The sequence below is a fragment of the Mustela lutreola genome, chromosome 14 (assembly GCF_030435805.1).
Source record: "Mustela lutreola isolate mMusLut2 chromosome 14, mMusLut2.pri, whole genome shotgun sequence".
Classification (NCBI taxonomy): domain Eukaryota; kingdom Metazoa; phylum Chordata; class Mammalia; order Carnivora; family Mustelidae; genus Mustela; species Mustela lutreola.
Window position 1 is genome coordinate 37,348,732 of NC_081303.1, and position 16,874 is coordinate 37,365,605.

At 40.6% G+C, this 16,874-nt stretch overlaps 1 protein-coding gene across 1 annotated transcript in view; it reads right to left on the reverse strand.

The window, feature by feature from the left end:
- DNAH14 (dynein axonemal heavy chain 14) overlaps positions 1 to 16,874 on the reverse strand; it is a 320,474-nt gene that overhangs the window by 191,721 nt on the left and 111,879 nt on the right. The window contains exons 25-32 of the mRNA XM_059145622.1: positions 16,660 to 16,734; positions 12,188 to 12,275; positions 8,997 to 9,250; positions 4,341 to 4,572; positions 3,618 to 3,671; positions 2,088 to 2,233; positions 836 to 904; positions 10 to 196 (exon numbers count right to left, since the gene is read on the reverse strand). Coding sequence (XP_059001605.1) covers positions 10 to 196; positions 836 to 904; positions 2,088 to 2,233; positions 3,618 to 3,671; positions 4,341 to 4,572; positions 8,997 to 9,250; positions 12,188 to 12,275; positions 16,660 to 16,734 — 1,105 coding nt within the window. The remainder of the gene's footprint in view (positions 1 to 9; positions 197 to 835; positions 905 to 2,087; positions 2,234 to 3,617; positions 3,672 to 4,340; positions 4,573 to 8,996; positions 9,251 to 12,187; positions 12,276 to 16,659; positions 16,735 to 16,874) is intronic.

Below are 16,874 nucleotides of genomic sequence, written 5' to 3' on the forward strand. Positions count from 1 at the left end.
ATGTGTTACCTGCTGTGAGAGCTGCTTGCTGGCTAATTCATAAATGTTAACCAGCTTTCCAGAGAGTGATTTTGCAGATTTGAAACCAAATGAAAACAGCATTATCTCAGCAATCATTTGATAATGGGGAGTCATCATTGCCACTGGGCGAAACAGAGATTTTAAGTTATCCGGGAGCTCTACTCGACCTTTATATCTTAAGAGGGTAAGAAAAACAAAGAAATAAATAAGCAGAAAAGCAGTTATTTCGTTTTCATTTTTCCCGTTGAGGAACCACACAATATAGTTTCCCCCAGAATAACCCTGTTTGTGTCCTATGTGACCTTCACTTGAAAGCAAGTGTCTAAGACAGTTTCTATTGTACTTTTCATTTCCAGAGTGTTCTTCTCTACCGACCTTTCTCCCTGTGCCTCCTCCCATGGTGCGCCTCACATCAGGTCGCTCCCACCCCAACCGTTCCCTCCACACGTTCCCTTGACAGGTGTTCACTGAGCCTGCCCAGCCTCCACTCCTCATAACCTTCAAGTTCTCTTCCTTCTGCTACTCTCCGCTTTTTAGTCTGTCTTCTTAGTGACAAGTGGCTAACCTTTTCTTTTCTCCTGACCATTCTGGAAGTGAAAACATCCCTCAGTCAGAAACTTAACGTGAGACCACCCATGGGCACAAGTACGGAACTGTAACACTTGTGAGTGTGCAGGTACAGGAGGGGGTCAGCAGTGGCAGTACATTACAATGGTACAATGTACAAGGTACACTACAATGTCAGACGACTGCTTTGTGGCTAAGATCTCAGAAAACGATTTTGACTGTCTCCACTCCTAGCACAGATACTTACCCAGGGATCATGGTGACAAATACTGCACAAGACATGTTGATACGAATTTCTTTTCCTTCCAGCATAAACCTACAAGACATTGGTAGGAGTTCGGAATGAGTACCCCGCAAAATGTGCCACTTCTTTACGTACATTATTTTTAGCTAAAGACAGTGAAGGCCCAAAAGACTCAGGAAGAGCTTTTTACCTCCCCCTTTAACTGCTTCTACGAGTTTAGATAGAGGGCCGGGTCCAGGAAGACACCTCTCACGGAGACAGCTACAGAGAGTATGGGCTGGGCGTAGTAAGCTGTGCGGAGCTCAGCAGACCTGTTCATTCAGATTCCTCTCTGTGTCCTGTTGTCTCTCTCACCAAACATCTGCTCTTCCCGTCTACCTGTGACTTTTCTTCTTTCCCTTCATAGCCCCAGATGCCTTTCCCCTTCTCCTTAGCTCAAGATGGCATACAAACCTTAATGGCCTGTCTCTGAACCTCTCATGTCTGTGTGAGGCTTATGTATGTATGCAATTAAACTTTTCTCCCATTAACTTATCTTATGCCAATTTAATTAACAGACCAGCCAAAAGAACCTAGACAGGAAAAAGAAAAATTTTCCTCCCCTGTCCATTATAGTATTCATTGCTAAGAGAACCGTGTTCTCTAAGTCAAAGTATGTTAAAACAGTAAGTGAGTTTGGTAAAGTTCCTAAGGCTGTGTTACATTTAAATCCAAACAGCACATGCTGGGGAAAAAAACAATTTTTTTTAAAAAATGTATTTTTTATTTATTTTCAGCATAACAGTATTCATTATTTTTGCACCACACCCAGTGCTCCATGCAATCCGTGCCCTCTATAATACCCACCATCTGGTACCCCGACCTCCCACCCCCCACCCCCCGCCACTTCAAATCCCTCATATTGTTTTTCAGAGTCCATAGTCTCTCATGGTTCATACTTTGGTTTCTTCAAGTGAAACATCCTAACATGGAAAGGTACTAAGAGAGTTTAAAGTTCAAAGAAAAAGTCATTGGATATATCTGTGACCTGTCCTGGTGGCCGGGAAGGCCTTTCCAACACTGGACAGGAGCCTGGAGACCTCCAGGCTGGCAGGAAAGTCAGTTCCGTATATTTGCTCTTTACTTGCCCAGCAAAGGAGATGTCCAAGATGTCATTCATTTCTTCTGGTCTGTGTTTAGGAAAAAAACAACACCCGAAGCACTTCCCGGAGAAGGAATACTAAGCAGCAAGGAAGCAGAGGCACCCACCCCATACCTGACAGAGTAGCTGTCTTTTGCCGCCTTGATCGTTAGGATCTGTGACGCAATCACGGAGAGGACCTTCACGTCAATCCGATTGAACTCGTCCAAACAGCACCACGCTCCTGACTGCACCAGTCCGAAGAAGAATCTCCCCATTATCTTGAAAACAATTACACACGGGTGAATGCTTTCCCTGGGCTGGCCCCGTGTGGTTCCGCAGTGTCTCCAAGGCCAGCGCACGCCTTCCCTAGCACAACAGCCGGTTGTGCACAGCGCTTGGCCCGCGCCCCTGGCAGGTGCAGGCAGAGGCCTGGCCCTTGGTGTTCGGGGGGGGCTTCCAGGTGGGGAACCCACGGATGCCCATGTGCCGGCAGCCAAAACAAGAACACCATAGGCCCAACACAACAAGCGTGAGTGAACACACGTGCAGGAATGCGTGCTCTCCGTGTGACGCAGGAGTGCACGCCAGAGTCCCGTGGGTCCGAGACACAGCAGCCAGTTCTTCCCACTGGTTGCAGGAATCAGGTTGTGTCGCTACTGAAAATTTTGATATTTCATTTTTTCATGGTTTTTGGCCTTAATTTTGATTCTAAAAATCATTAAAATAAGATTTATCTTGATGAGCAGGTTTCTGGGCTCCCCGCTCAGCTGCTCAGCCCTGCTCACTGCACCTGAGGGCAGTTCCTGGGGAGGAAACTAGGGTCTCTAGGTCTTGACAATACTCATGCAAACAGCTGACCTGTGTTTATTGATACTTTTCATGTGTTAAGTGAGCACACACTGGAAAGGCAGGTTCTCACAGCTAATGTGCTTTTAGCTGCCAATAAAAGGACCCTAATAAAAGGTAAATGGTCTGGACTTAACATGCAAGACAAAGTAAATGGGAGTGTTTTGAAACTGTAAGTAAATTTGGCAGAGGCACCAAAGGTATATGACATTTGAAATATGACATTTCAATGAATATTTCACAATGTTAGGAGCTGTGTCTTCTTAGGTAATATACCACCAGAAAAAAATAAGGCTGACATAAAATTGTAATCATCACTACAAACTCTGATGCAAATTTCTGTGTTAATTATAACAGCCTCATTGTTTTTAATGATTACCTTTTCAGTAAACAGGAGTATACCTTTTCAGTAAATAAAAGTATAAAAAAGTAAATAAAAGTATAAAATAGTAAATAAAAAGTGAAAGTAAATAAAAGTATAAAATAAATTTATATTAATAGAGCAGTACTCTTAATTTTGTTAGTAAATTCATGTTCCATATCATATTTTGTTAGGAAAAACTCCATCAAAAAATTTGAAAACCACTGTCATAAGAAGTAGTTCAGTTTCATAAAAGAAAACCGCATGATGTTTTCAGTTTCTATTATATTCTAAGTTTCTATTTTATCAATTTAGAAGAATCAACAGCATTTACAGATCTGTTAATACTTAATGTCTCTCCAAGAGAAATATTTTTCTTGTTCTTTCAATCCTCAATGAATTCTTTCTTCTATGTGCACAATATTTTTTCCTACATATAAACGAATAAGCCTTACCTTATAATCCAAATCCTCAAAACAGTTGAAGACCAAACAATGTTTGCCTAAGGACTGAGAAACAAAAATATTATTTTAATAGATCTCTTGAATTATGACACAAAATACTAATGCTAAAACTTCAGGAGTAATAAAATGTCTTTACTCTTTTGAGAAAACTGCAATCTCCAGATGAAGTACATATTGAATTTAGAAAGTCACAAAACTTAGTAGAGTGTAGAGACATATACACTATTAAGTTGATTAGCACATGGAATGCTAAAGAGTCATGTTTCTAAAACACATCAATAAAAAACTAAGGAAAAAAGCATTTCAGGGAAATCATTTCAGTGACATCAAACCATCTCCTCCACTTTCATAGTCCCTGTCTCTTTCTCTGTGTCACACACACACACACACACACACACACACACGACCAGAGAGAAGTCTGCATGCAGCTCGAAATCACCCTTAAATGAGGGCGATGCTGCCACCACTCACTCATCAGTGAGCACGGTGGAATCCCAAGTAAACAGAAGCAAACTGAGCCTGCAGAAGGCCCATGTCCCAGCACACAGCAGACACTTAAATGTGAACGGATGAGTTACATGACTTCATGGACCTGGTGTCTGTTAAATGTTCTGAACATCTTACTAGCAGGAATGGTGTATATTTAAGATACCATTAAGGTCTGTGTGACTAAAAACCCAAGAAAGCGGCATTCTGGATACCAAAGGCACTTACTTTGGCTAGATCTTTGATACTCTCTGTTTTGCCCGTGCCGGTGGGGCCTGCGGGGCAGCCCCCCAGATTCAGAAGCAGCGCTCCGGTGAGGGTGAGCCAGCACCTGTTAGTGAGGGGCGTGATAACCAAGCGGGGCGTGCAGCCCAGGTACTCGTAGCCGTATGTGAAGCTGGCATCTCCTTGAGACACGTAGCACAACTTCTGTCTGTCGTTCCACTTATAGTGCAAATGCCTGAAAACAGTGGTGCAAGTGTGCATGTTATTGGGGCAAAATTAGTTTTTGTTTTCGCGTGTAGAAACCTAACAAACATTAGAGGGAATGTTGACTAAAAAACAAATGAAAGCGTTAAAAAAAAAATGGAAAGAGTTATGGCCAGTACATGAGTGACAATGTTAGAATGAAATACTAGAACGCCGAATCCTACAAGCACGTGAGCACTTGCCCTGTGAGGAAAATGGTCTCGTGGAGTCCTGCTGCTTGGCTGTGATGTGGGCACAGCACAAATTGAGGATTTATACAAGAATCCTCCCTACGAAATGTATTGTGGTTTTCAATAAAGACGTGGCTCAGACATTGTTCATTATAACCAGGATCCTTACTATGAGGGTAACTGAAATGCTATTGTGGTATTTATCTTAAGAACCCAGAGAATCGTGAGGCTAATCCTAAATTTGCTCATCTATAAGGCTACCAGTAAAACCTGCGACCCAGTTGTAGCTTTACAGTATATATTCTTTCCCCCCCAGATTTATGGAGATATTGAGCTAGACCTTCATAGTAGTTTAAGGTGTGACAATATAATGATTTGATATATGTACATACTGTGAAATGATCACAGTAAATTTAGGTAACATTCATCATTCACACAGTTACAATTTTACTTTTCTTGTGATGACAGCACTTGAGATCTACTCTCTTAGTATTCTTCAAATATACAATAAAGTATTATTAAACTATAGTCCTCAGGCTAGCCATTACAATCCCAGAACTTATTTATCTTCTAACTGGAAGTTGGTACCTTTGACCTCCTTCATCCATTACAAATATCCGCTGCCTCTGGCCCCCACCCATTTCTCTGTTTCTATGAATTCAGTGTTTATGGGTTTCACATATAAGTGAGGTCATACATTGTCTGACCTATTTAATTTAGGATAATGCCATCAAGGTGTTGTAGCAATGGGCAAGACTTCTTTCATTTTTTATGGCTGTGTCATAGTTCATTCTACACATGTACTACATTTTCTTTATCCATTCATCAGTTAATGAATGTCTTGGCTATTATAAATAATTCTGTGATGAATATGGGGTACAGATACCTTTTTGAGATAGTACTTCATTAGGGAAAATATGCAGAATTGGAATTGCTGGATCATTTGGTCCTTATATTTCTAATTTTATGAGAAACCACCATACATTTTCCATAGTGGGTGAACCAATTTACATTTCCTCCAATGGCACATAAATTTCCCTTTTCTTCACATCCACACCAAAATTCATTTCTTGTCTTTATGATAATAGGCATTCTGACAGGTGTGCGGTGGTATCTTATTGTGATTTTGATTTGCATTTCCCTGATGATGAGAAGTGCTGGGCAGCATTTCATGCACCTGTTGGCTATCTGTGTGTCTTCCCTGGAATATGTCTATTCGGGTCCTCTGCCCATTTTTTAATAATAATAAAAAAACAACAACCTTTTTTTTGCTATTGAGTTGCAGGTGTTCTTTATGTATTTGGGGTATCTATCCCTTAGTGGATTCATGGTTTGCAAATATTTTCTCCCATTCAGTAGGTTGCCTTTTTATTTTGTTTATGGTTTCCTTTCTTGTTCAGAAGCTTTTGGTTTGATGTAGTTTCACTTGTTTATTTTTTGTTTCCTTTACTTTTGGCATCTAATCCAAAAGTTATTGCCAAGACCAAGTTTACTGCCTTATGTTTTTGAGTAAGAGTTTAATGGTTCCATGTCTTACGTTCCAAGTCTTAAATCTATTTCAGTTGGTTTCTGAGAGTGGCATGAGATAGAGGTTCAGTTTCATTCTTTTGCATGGAGATGTCTAGTTTTCCCAGCGTCATTTATTAAAGAGACTCTCCTTTCCCCATTGTATATTCTTGGCTCTTTTGTTACTGATTGGCCATATATGTGTGGTTATATTTCAGGGCTATTCTGTTCCATTGGATGATGTGTTTGCTGATGTCATACTGTTTTGATTACTACAGCTTTGTAATACAGCTTGAAACCAGGAAGTGTGTTTTCTCCAGCTTTGTTCTTCTTTCTCAAGATTGTTTTGGATACTTGAGGTATTTTGCAGTTCCATACAAATTTTAGGTTTTGATCTATTTCCAGTTGAAAAAGGTCACTGGAATTTTGAAAGGTTTTATATTGAATCTACAGATGACTTTGGGTAGAATGGACATTTTAACAATATTAATTTTTTCAATCCTCGATCATGGATTGTCTTTTCATTTACTTGTGTCTTCTTCAATTTCCTTCATTAATGTCCAAAGAGTTTTCAGTGTACAGATATTTCACCTCTTTGGTTAAATTTATTCCCAAATATTTTATTCCCTTGGTGTAATTATAAATGGGATTGTTTTACTTCTCTTTCTGATAGTTCATTGTAAGTGGGTAGAAATGTAACTCGATTCTCTTGTATTGACTTTGCAACTTTACTGGACTCCTTTATTAGGACTACCAGTTCTTTGGTGGCATCTTTATGTCTGCATATAATATGTCATCTGCAAAGAGAGACTGTTTTACTTCTTCCTTTCCAATTTGGATGCCTTTTGTTTCTTTTTCTTGTTTAACTGTTCTCACTAAGACTTCTACTACCATGTTGAATAGACATGAGGAGAGTGGACAACCTTATCTGGCTCTGAATCTTAAAGAAAAAGCTCTCAGCTTTTTGCTATTGTGTATGATCTTAGCTCTGGGCTCATCATATGTGGCTTTTACTATGCTAAAGTAAAGGATTGGTAAGCTAAGTAAAAAGGTATCTGCTATCTTAAGACCCAAGATTTGTTTTATGATTCAAGTACTAAATCATTTAAATAGAATTTTTATTTCCAGAGCTTTACTCCCCCAATTCTTCTTCCCCTAACAAAATTCCCAAACTTGCTTGACTGCACCTATAGTATACAGTGATTTTTTTTCTTGATTACCATAGTCAAAAGAAATACCTCACAGTTAATTTAATTAATTTTTAGATTCAAAGCAGCTTAAAGGTATTTTTTGTCTTAATGAACTTGGTAGCTTATTTTTAAAATATATACAAATAAATTGAAAGGAATTTTATATCATTCTTGAATAATCACCATTACTTACTAATGGGACATGTGTACCTATGGTGCACTGCACAACTTATCAGACCTTAGAATCAGATAGGATACTGTCAACTTTGTTTCCTATATCATGTTTTCATTTAGTCCTTGCTTTTTTATCAGAGCAACTGCTTAAACCTAGCTTTGCAAGAATGAGAAATCATCAATATGATGATTATAATGTTTAATGGTCTAAGGTTAAACTTGTCAACTACTTTTGAGCTACCAGTTTGTTTGCTGTCTGACACATGACACATATCCCTCTGAATCTTTTAAAAGTTTAAAATGTTTTGCAGTGTCCTGTAAGGTCTCTATGGGGCCTTGGGACACCCTGGCATACAACTTGGGAACTGTAGCCCTAGAATCATGATGCTCCCAGAGTTGTTTAGAATCATGTGTTTCCTACTTTACTTTTCTATTTATGTTCTTCCACCTCTCAGTTTCACTTTCAAAGACAGTTACTAGAAAGTAATAATGACATACTGAACTTTTGGGTAATGGTTCATCAATACAACATATTTCTTTGGCAGTTAAAAATGGTAAACAGTTACACTTCTGCAGTAAAAGGAATATGTGAATATATATCAAATATAAAGTATTCAGTAAAATTCAAGTGGTGTTAGTCAAATATATCAGCCTCTGGGCTCCATTTTCTCTAGAGGCTAAAGGAAATTGTCACATTTAAATAAGGAAATTTATACTCATGCAGAATTTCTTAAAAATTAACTTTTCTTGAGAATCAAAGACATTATGTAGTCAGGACAGTTATTTTTTAATGAACAGAGGTTTCTTTAGAAAAAAATAACTCAGAAGATTGAAATTTCACATTTATCATAGGAAACTTATGCTTGCTCTCTTCTCCCCAGGGTCAGTGTCTCTATTCTCCTACAGTTTCACAATTGTGGTGTTTCATATATAAAATATTTATGTATGAATATGTACTACCAGGCTTCTGGTAGGAGAAAGGGGGCTCTGAGGTAAAAAGCTGGCTAGAAACATGCTCTGGTTGTTTCCCTGTTTAGAGTGCTCCAGAACGGACAGCACATAGGGAGAGTCAAGGCCTGAGGTAGGGCTGCGCTCCGGCGGAAGGACGAGAGGAGCAAAGCCCATCCAGGAGCATGAAGCCCAAGGAAGTTAAAATAATGGGAGGGACAGTGTAAAAGAGAAGGAAGAAAGCATAGGCATCGGGAACTCAAACTGACACAGTTTGCCCAGAATGTCTATAAATCCCAGGAAAATGAAAAGTCAGATTTGACGAAATTTGAGGTAGAGAATGAATTTCCCTAGAGGTAGCCGTGTGATGAGTTATTTTAGGCAGAGTGGTAACGGGATCCACTTACCTCGTCCACTCAAAATCCCCCACACTGAAGATGCCTCTCAGCAATAAATCTCTCACAATGTCTCTGTGGTGTACGCAGAGTGTGAGCAGCGCTCCCAGGACAGCCTGCGTGCGGGAGTTACTGGTGTCCAGCATCACCAGCTCTGCAATCTCTTCTAGGTGACGGACCATGCTGCTGTGGACCTTCTCCAACTCTGGTCTTGACCGAGAACTCCCAAAACATTTGATGCAGTCATTATAAAACATGATCTGGCTCTGAAAAAGTAAGATATAAAGATGGTGATTGAAAAATAAACTTTATAAGTTAAACCAGATGTTTTCATGATGTGTATGTGTGTGTGAAAAAGAGCATACACATTTGAAAATGTGTATGAGAAAATGTGTTTGAGATTCAGACACTGAATTTTATTAATGCTCATGGCCTTATTTTTGAATAAATTGAAATATATTTACCACCAATAGTTCTAGTTTCAAAGTCTGCTATTATTAGCAATCATCACTAGACTGATAACATCACTAGCAATCATCATTAGACTAATAACCCAGGACAGTAATAATGGTAGAAAACTCCAGCATGAAATTAGGACCATGTGCTCAGTTGAAACCAGAAATACTCTTTTTAGAGTATGTTGTCTATAGTCATAATTTTCAGAAACTCTGTATGACTTCCATCATTCAAGCCATCTTTTGACACTCACCCACTCCATAAGCGCCAGAGTTTTTTTTAAGAAGGCTGCTGGATTAATGTCGCAGTGACCTGGAAGTCAGTGGAAGGGACTTCCAGGAGGCCTGCAGGTTTCCAGCCCACAACTGGGTGAACTGGGATTGCAGTCCCTAGGATAGTACCTACTGAAGGTGGAGGGGTGCAGTGAGTTCGTCTTGGGATATCATGAATTTGAAGTGCCTATGAAACACGTAAGTAAGGCTATAAAGAAATAAACATCAGAATACTTAGCCTAGGGGTAAGAGTTATAGGGGTGGGACTTTCTTCCAGAGCAAGGTAAGAGGGGAGAGAATGTGGAACCTGATGCATCAGTCCATGTTCTAGGCTGCCTGCAACAGAAACAAACTCTTTCTTATAGGATGTGGCGGGTCAGCAGGTGGAAAGAGACCATGGCCTGGGACTCTCGGGAGTGGGCAGGAGTGAGTCTGGGCCGGGCAGCAGGAAGCGCTGTCAAGGCCACCGCACTGCTGTGTTTGAAGCATTTATTCAAGATTCACAGCTTCAGAGGCAGCATCCAGCAGGCCAAGTCCCCTTGCTAGGTGGCGTCAGTGCAGGTTCTGGGGAGGTAGCCTGCAAACCAGATCTCTCTGTCCTTAGATGGCTGGAAGGGAACCGTCCGTTGCTCTGGCTTAGATAAACCTGCGCTGAAATTCTCAGTGGCCGGAACATGCAGGCCTATTATCATCCCCACTCCCCCAGAGCCATCTGCTGGGAGAAGGCTCCTGGTCCGGTTCCACATGCAGAAGCACAGGAGAAAGGGACGTTGTCAGCAGTACACTGGGATGGGAAATTAGCAGCAGCCTGGGCAGACAGGGGAGAAACTGGCAAAATCTATTCAACGATTCCAGTTCAAGCCCATAAGGAACCGCTTTTTATTCAGCATGTTTGGAGGACTGGGGACCTGGGATGATCTTCTCTTCACAGAGCAGATCTGATGATCTGGATGCCTGGCCAACCACAGGAATGTCTAGGCTGATTCATCAGGACTTCACTGCCTTTGTAGACCACAGCTTATATAAGCCCTTACAGCGCAGGATCTTCGAGTACTTTATTAATATTTAGTCAAGTGCACAACAAAGGGAACTGGGGAGATTGGACATCGTTATTTGTGTCCATAACCCTAGGTTCTCAGAGATGTGACAGTTGTGGTGGGGCAAGGCACAGTGAAAAGATGTGATGTTATCTTTAAGTTTAATAGAGAATTTAATGAAGTCAAAACTGCTTTACAAACACTTGAGGAGGATAACTCAGGGGACCAGGGCTTCTTCCTGCATCAGTGCAGAACCACTGTTCCCAAGGTACGTGGGACTCTCATCACCAACAGACGTTATTGGAGTTTGCAGACCTCTCTAGAGCATTTTAAAATGATGACCACTCACTGTCTCCAAACAAAAGTCAGTCCAGTTCCCTCTCTGCTCCCTTGGCTTCCATGATGCCTCTGGCATTCTTCTTCATGGAGCCCCTTCCTTCATCTTTTTGTTACATGGGGCTGTCCCATGGGGTCTTTCCTTGTCCTTCTATCATTATACATGGTCTACAGGGGAAATTCCCTACTGTCCTGGCTTGAACCACTACTTCCCGAGTTGTTCTTCTCAAAAGAAAACACATGCTTTGGCTTCCTTGCTATCATGCATACCTCGTTTCTCTTTCACCTTTGAGGTCCAGAACAGCAACAGTTAATGCACAGAGCCTGTGACTATGTCACCTAACAGGGCAAACGGCACTTTGCAAATGTAATTAAATCAAGACCCACAGGTGGAGAGAGTATTCTGAATTATCTGAGTGGGGCCAATATGACCATATGTACCCTTAAACTTGGAGAACAATTTTTGCCATGTGGGCAGAGGGAGGTCTGACTGAAGAAGAGCAGACAGATGCAAACAGGGCTGGCTTTGAAAATAAAGGAAAGCCAGCGCCTCTAGAAGCCAGGAAAGAGAAAGGAAGGGACTCTCCCCTAAGCCTTCAGGAAGGAATGCAGCGTTCAGGAAGGAATGAGCCTGCGGACACTTTTATTTTTGCCAGTGACACCATGAGGCCTTCAACGGACACAGCTGCGAGCTAATATACACGTGCTATTTAAGCAACTAAGTTTGAGGCAACTTTTTAATGACAGCAGTAGAAACCAAATACAGTGCGGGATATCCTTGAGATAATAGAGGGATATTCCTGAGGGATATCCCTGAGAAAATAATTTGTGATTTATTTTCATTCAACATTTTATTATGAAACAATTTTAAAACAAACCATAAAAAAGCTGAATTATAAAACAAATACCCAGATTCCCACCACCTATATTCTAAGCAATTCTTTGCTAAATTTACTTTCTCGTCTATCTATCCAGTTTTCTATACATCTATCTGTCTCATTTTTTGGTGCATTTCAAAGTGAATGACACATATAAGTACCCTTCATAATGGTTTCTTTCTAAATCTTTGCTTTCTGGGCAGTAGAGCCACAAACTAACTCACCACCGTGAGGACCACTTGTCCTGGATGAGACACTACCCATGTGGAAAAGATCTGGCGGTTCCAGTCCTCGACCCCTTGACTTAGAAACCTACAAACAAAACATTTTACTTCTATTATTACGTGCAATCACAGGGGCCATTCAATGATCAAGCATGACGAGGTCACGAGGGGATTTTCCTTTAGGATCTCTGGTTTTTAATTCTCACTTAGGTATACATATGGCACCAAATGTCAGAGTTACTAGAGCCTTACTGATTTATGCAAATGCATATTCTCTATATTTTCCTTTAATGTCACCAGCACTTCCCCAGTGGGGCCACTGAGTTTCTGGGTGGTAGAACTAGAAGGGGGAGATGACACATATTAACTTTGAATTTCTAATACTATCAATGACAAAATCAGTACTTAAAATGATTTGAAACCATCAAATAAATTTTAGCAGTAAAGCCCCATATTTAGCTTTAAAAATTAATCATAAGGAAAAAAAATAAGATTCATGAAAAATATGCAGATGTTTTTATTTAAGATCAAGTTAATATGTGCCAACGTATATGTCTGCATATTGTTACAACTAAAAACACTCCAAAGTTTTAGTTTCTGTATAGTCACATCGATCAATCATCTTCACATTTCATCACTGATGCCATGTGTCAGAAATTCTTGACACCAAACTTCACTCATTTTCTTCTACTTTGACGGCTTCTTTTCTTTACTTATCATCTTAATTTAAAATTTAGTTTGCTTTTAAAATAAATATTGGTTCTTCTAATTTTTGCTGTAATTGCAAATGGTTTTTAGTAATTTTTTAATTATTTTCTTATCACTGCCACTGTGGAGAAATATGTTTATAACAACTTTCTGTATGTTTCAAAACAACATTAGTGGCAAATTTATGTTTTATCAATTAAAATGACCTTTTATTTTATGTCTTTGTTTTCTTTATCTCTCAAACAACATGTAGTTCCATTTCTCTTTTGACAAAATCTTTTAATTAAAATCTTACTTCTATTTTGACACTTAGCCCCGTGTTTATATTTGTATACACACACAGAGCACACACACTATATTTTCTTTATTTTATTTCCTCCAGCGTTTTGGAAATATTTATTCTGATTTTTTATAGTCTCTTGGGAGAGAGTGAATCAAGTTTCTGACTTAATAATCCTGTCTTCATTGTGAACTCCTTCAAATGATAGGTAATATATGAATACTATGTAATGATATATATGTCAATTATATTCTACACACACACACACACACACACACAGAAAACACTGGAACACACAAAAGTGTGCTCCGGGGCATCCACAACTTGAAAAGTCTCTTTCAGATGGCAAGCAAATTGGGATTGAATTCTAGAAAGAGCAGACCCACCAAAGAACACTCCTGCCAAGTTTGACAACCACAAGAGGGAGGCAGGGGTGGCTCTTCGGGGCGATGAGGAGAGAGCTTCCTAAGCAGGGAGTGCAGTGGCCTCTGCCTGTTCCCACACCCCCTGCCCTATTGCAGCTGCCGATGACCACTGTGAATGGAAATCTCAGAGGGCCTCTGGGGCTGGAGGGGGAAGCAGAGGAGGGCCTGCAATTACACCACACATCCTAACACACGGCGGGAAAGACAGAGGAAGAAAGGAAAGTGGAGAGAAGGGAAGAAAGGAACCAAAGTTCATCGACACTGGCATTTTCTCACAAGAGCGGTGTCTCTGAAACAGCGCTGGAACCCACATGCTGGGGATGGGACAAAGGCAGTTTTCAGCATCCAGGAGAAGTGGAAAGAAATGTCCACACCCGGGAAGATCCGCCACTCCCAGACTGGGCCTGTGCACAGTCCTGTCCCCGGTGGCTGCGCAGGCCACTTGCTGCGATTAAACACAAGAACCCGCAGGGAGAGAAAGAGGGAGAGGGACTCGCTCATCTGACTGTGAACGACAACCCGTGCAAACACAAACCCGGGGAAGCAGGGCTAGCAAAGCTCATGCAGCCACAGACAGCTCCCTTCCTAGTTCCAACACCCGGCTGAAGCTCTCTGGGGTCAGGGGCATCTCACAAGCTGCTGGTATCTGGCAATCACTCGGCCTGCAGGCAGCGTGACACAGGAACATGAACACGTTCTGCTAGGATCAAACACCGCCAGGTCCAGCAGTATTTGGTGAAAGCGAAAGCATCTCCCCAAAGGGAATAGTGCAAGTATGTACAAAAGCTAAGAAAAGGCTTCCAGATAGAAGACACTGTTTTGCCAAGTTTAATGTGTTATGAAGGTAATACCTCACCATTCCATCCTGTGTGAAAACAAAAACAAAGCTTTTTCCAAAACCAGCATCAAAGGGCAACCCCAGCTCCGCTGTGTCCTCCAATCCCAAACAGCTGTCCCCAATCTCTACCCAGCTGTAATCAAGCCCCACACTGCAAGGCCTCCCTGAAACCAGACTGCCACAGCTTGACACACATTCCAGTTTAACCCTTCCTTGCCTGGGCGCTCTGGGGCCCCAGCAGGGCTTCTGCTTTACCCCATACACTCAGCTCTGTCTTAGCAACATGTCGTTTGGGTGACATTTGGGGGAGCTAGCATTCAAGAAATTAGATTTGAACTTAAAATTAATTCCATTCAAACTAGCCTGCAAGTAAGAGGGCAAAAATAAAAATATTTGCCACTCACACATGCTTTCTGGAAAAAATTACCTGGAAATGTATATAGCAGAAGGAAAACAAACTCTAAAATGTGAGACCTATGAATCAGTAATGAACAAAAACAAACCAAACCAAGAACCTTATAAGACTAGAGAATTACTGATCCATAAACAGAAAACTAACCCCATTTGGAATAAGATCCTGCATGACTATAATACAGAGGTGATGATGGAGGGGTTTTATGCAGTGATCCAAGCTCATTGCAGACAAATCAGAGCCATTTACTATAGGCTTTGATAAAAGTATGTTTCACTTTGTACATTAACATTTTAAAGAGTATTCACTAGAAAAAAGGAAATGTTTATGACTTTGGCATGGCTGCCCCAAAAGATATGAAGAAACTCAATATAACAATAAATGACACCCCCCTCCCCACCCAGACCTACAGCCTGGTGGTTAGAAGACATACAACGGCATGGGGAGCAGTGAAGCAACAGGACACACTGCAGATAAATGGTGGCTCAAGAGTTCAGTGGAGGGACGCTTTGCAGACACGGGGGCAAGCTTCAGGGAGTCAACAGGTCTGGTGACACAGTTATTTATTAGAAATAAATGCTAGAAATAAAACAAGGATAAGGACAAATCCACTTTTAGAAAAGGAGAACATGTTTAATACAGTTTTCCAGAAAATAAAGTAAGTGGACTGAGAAAGGAACAGGAAAATCAAGTGGAGTTCAACCTAAGGAAATCTGTTATTGTAGTCATAACAACCACAGATTAAAGGCAAAAGAGTATTTGGGGTTCTCAATTGATTCATTAAAAAGTCTTTGAATGAATTAGATGTCTTTTATTATTAAAAACTTTGCAAATAAGAAACAGAATTAAACTCTACCTCGATGAGGGGTATATTCCAGAAATTCAAGCATCATAAACAAAAGACAAAACGTTAGAAATGTTCCCAGTAAAATTAGTAAACAAAGAAGGATGCTGTCAACTGTACTTTTCAACACTGCACATAATCTGTCATCCTAAACAACAAGGAAGAGATTTTTTTAAAGAAAACTGTAAAGAAAGAGAAATAACTGTCATTAATAACAAATGGTAAGACTGTCTGACAAAAGTTCCAGCACAACAAGTGAATATTGGTTTGTTTCTCAAGTGCCCGGATGCATCTTTCAGGGTTCCTTGCCCTCACACATGAGACAGCTGGCTCTCATCACATCACTCCAGGTAAGAGCTGGAGCCAAGGAAAGCCACTGTAGTTATTTATGTAAGTAAGTAATAATCTGCTCTGCTCCAGAAGCCTTGTATTGGCATTCAAGTTCAAGTTCATAAATATAGATCTTAAAACCCCAAGACCAATAGACAGCCCCTCTATAACCAACCACAAATAACTAGAAATGTATAAGACAGCTCCAGTCAAAGTCATTGAAAAGTTCATGCTCTGAGGCTCTTTCCTCACTCTAAACAGACTGGAAGGTAAAAAGGAGAACACTACAGAGCCTGGGCCAGCAAGTAATGCAAGGAAGCAGAAATGGGCAGCTGAAGCAGAAACCCAGCAGCTGGGCACTGGGTCCTTCGGAAGCAGGCAGCAACATCCCGCCATGCATTCAGCTCCTGACCCTAACCCTAACCTGCTTGAATGCAGTCCCTGATCATGCTTTCCAACTGCAAAAATGCCTCTTTTCCGTTCAGCCACGTGCTGTCATGTTCTATCAAAGCCCATTTCATAACAGACTTTACTCCATACATTTCTGCAGATACTTCCCACTTGGATTCACAGATAATTGAACAAGTTTAAGTATATATACATAATATGATTTTAGGATTAAAAATTGTACTCACTTTTTCAGCACATCAAACATGCTTTTCTCTACATTCACCAGCCACTGTTCCACGGCACTTCTTACACGAATTTTCCTACAATGTTTTAAAAAATAATTTGCAAACAGTCTTTATCAATGTTTCTTGATAAGGCTGTAGACTAACTTTTCTACACTTGTAACATTCATATGCCAAAGGACCACAATTCTCTAACTTTTGTTTTTTTTCTAGATCTC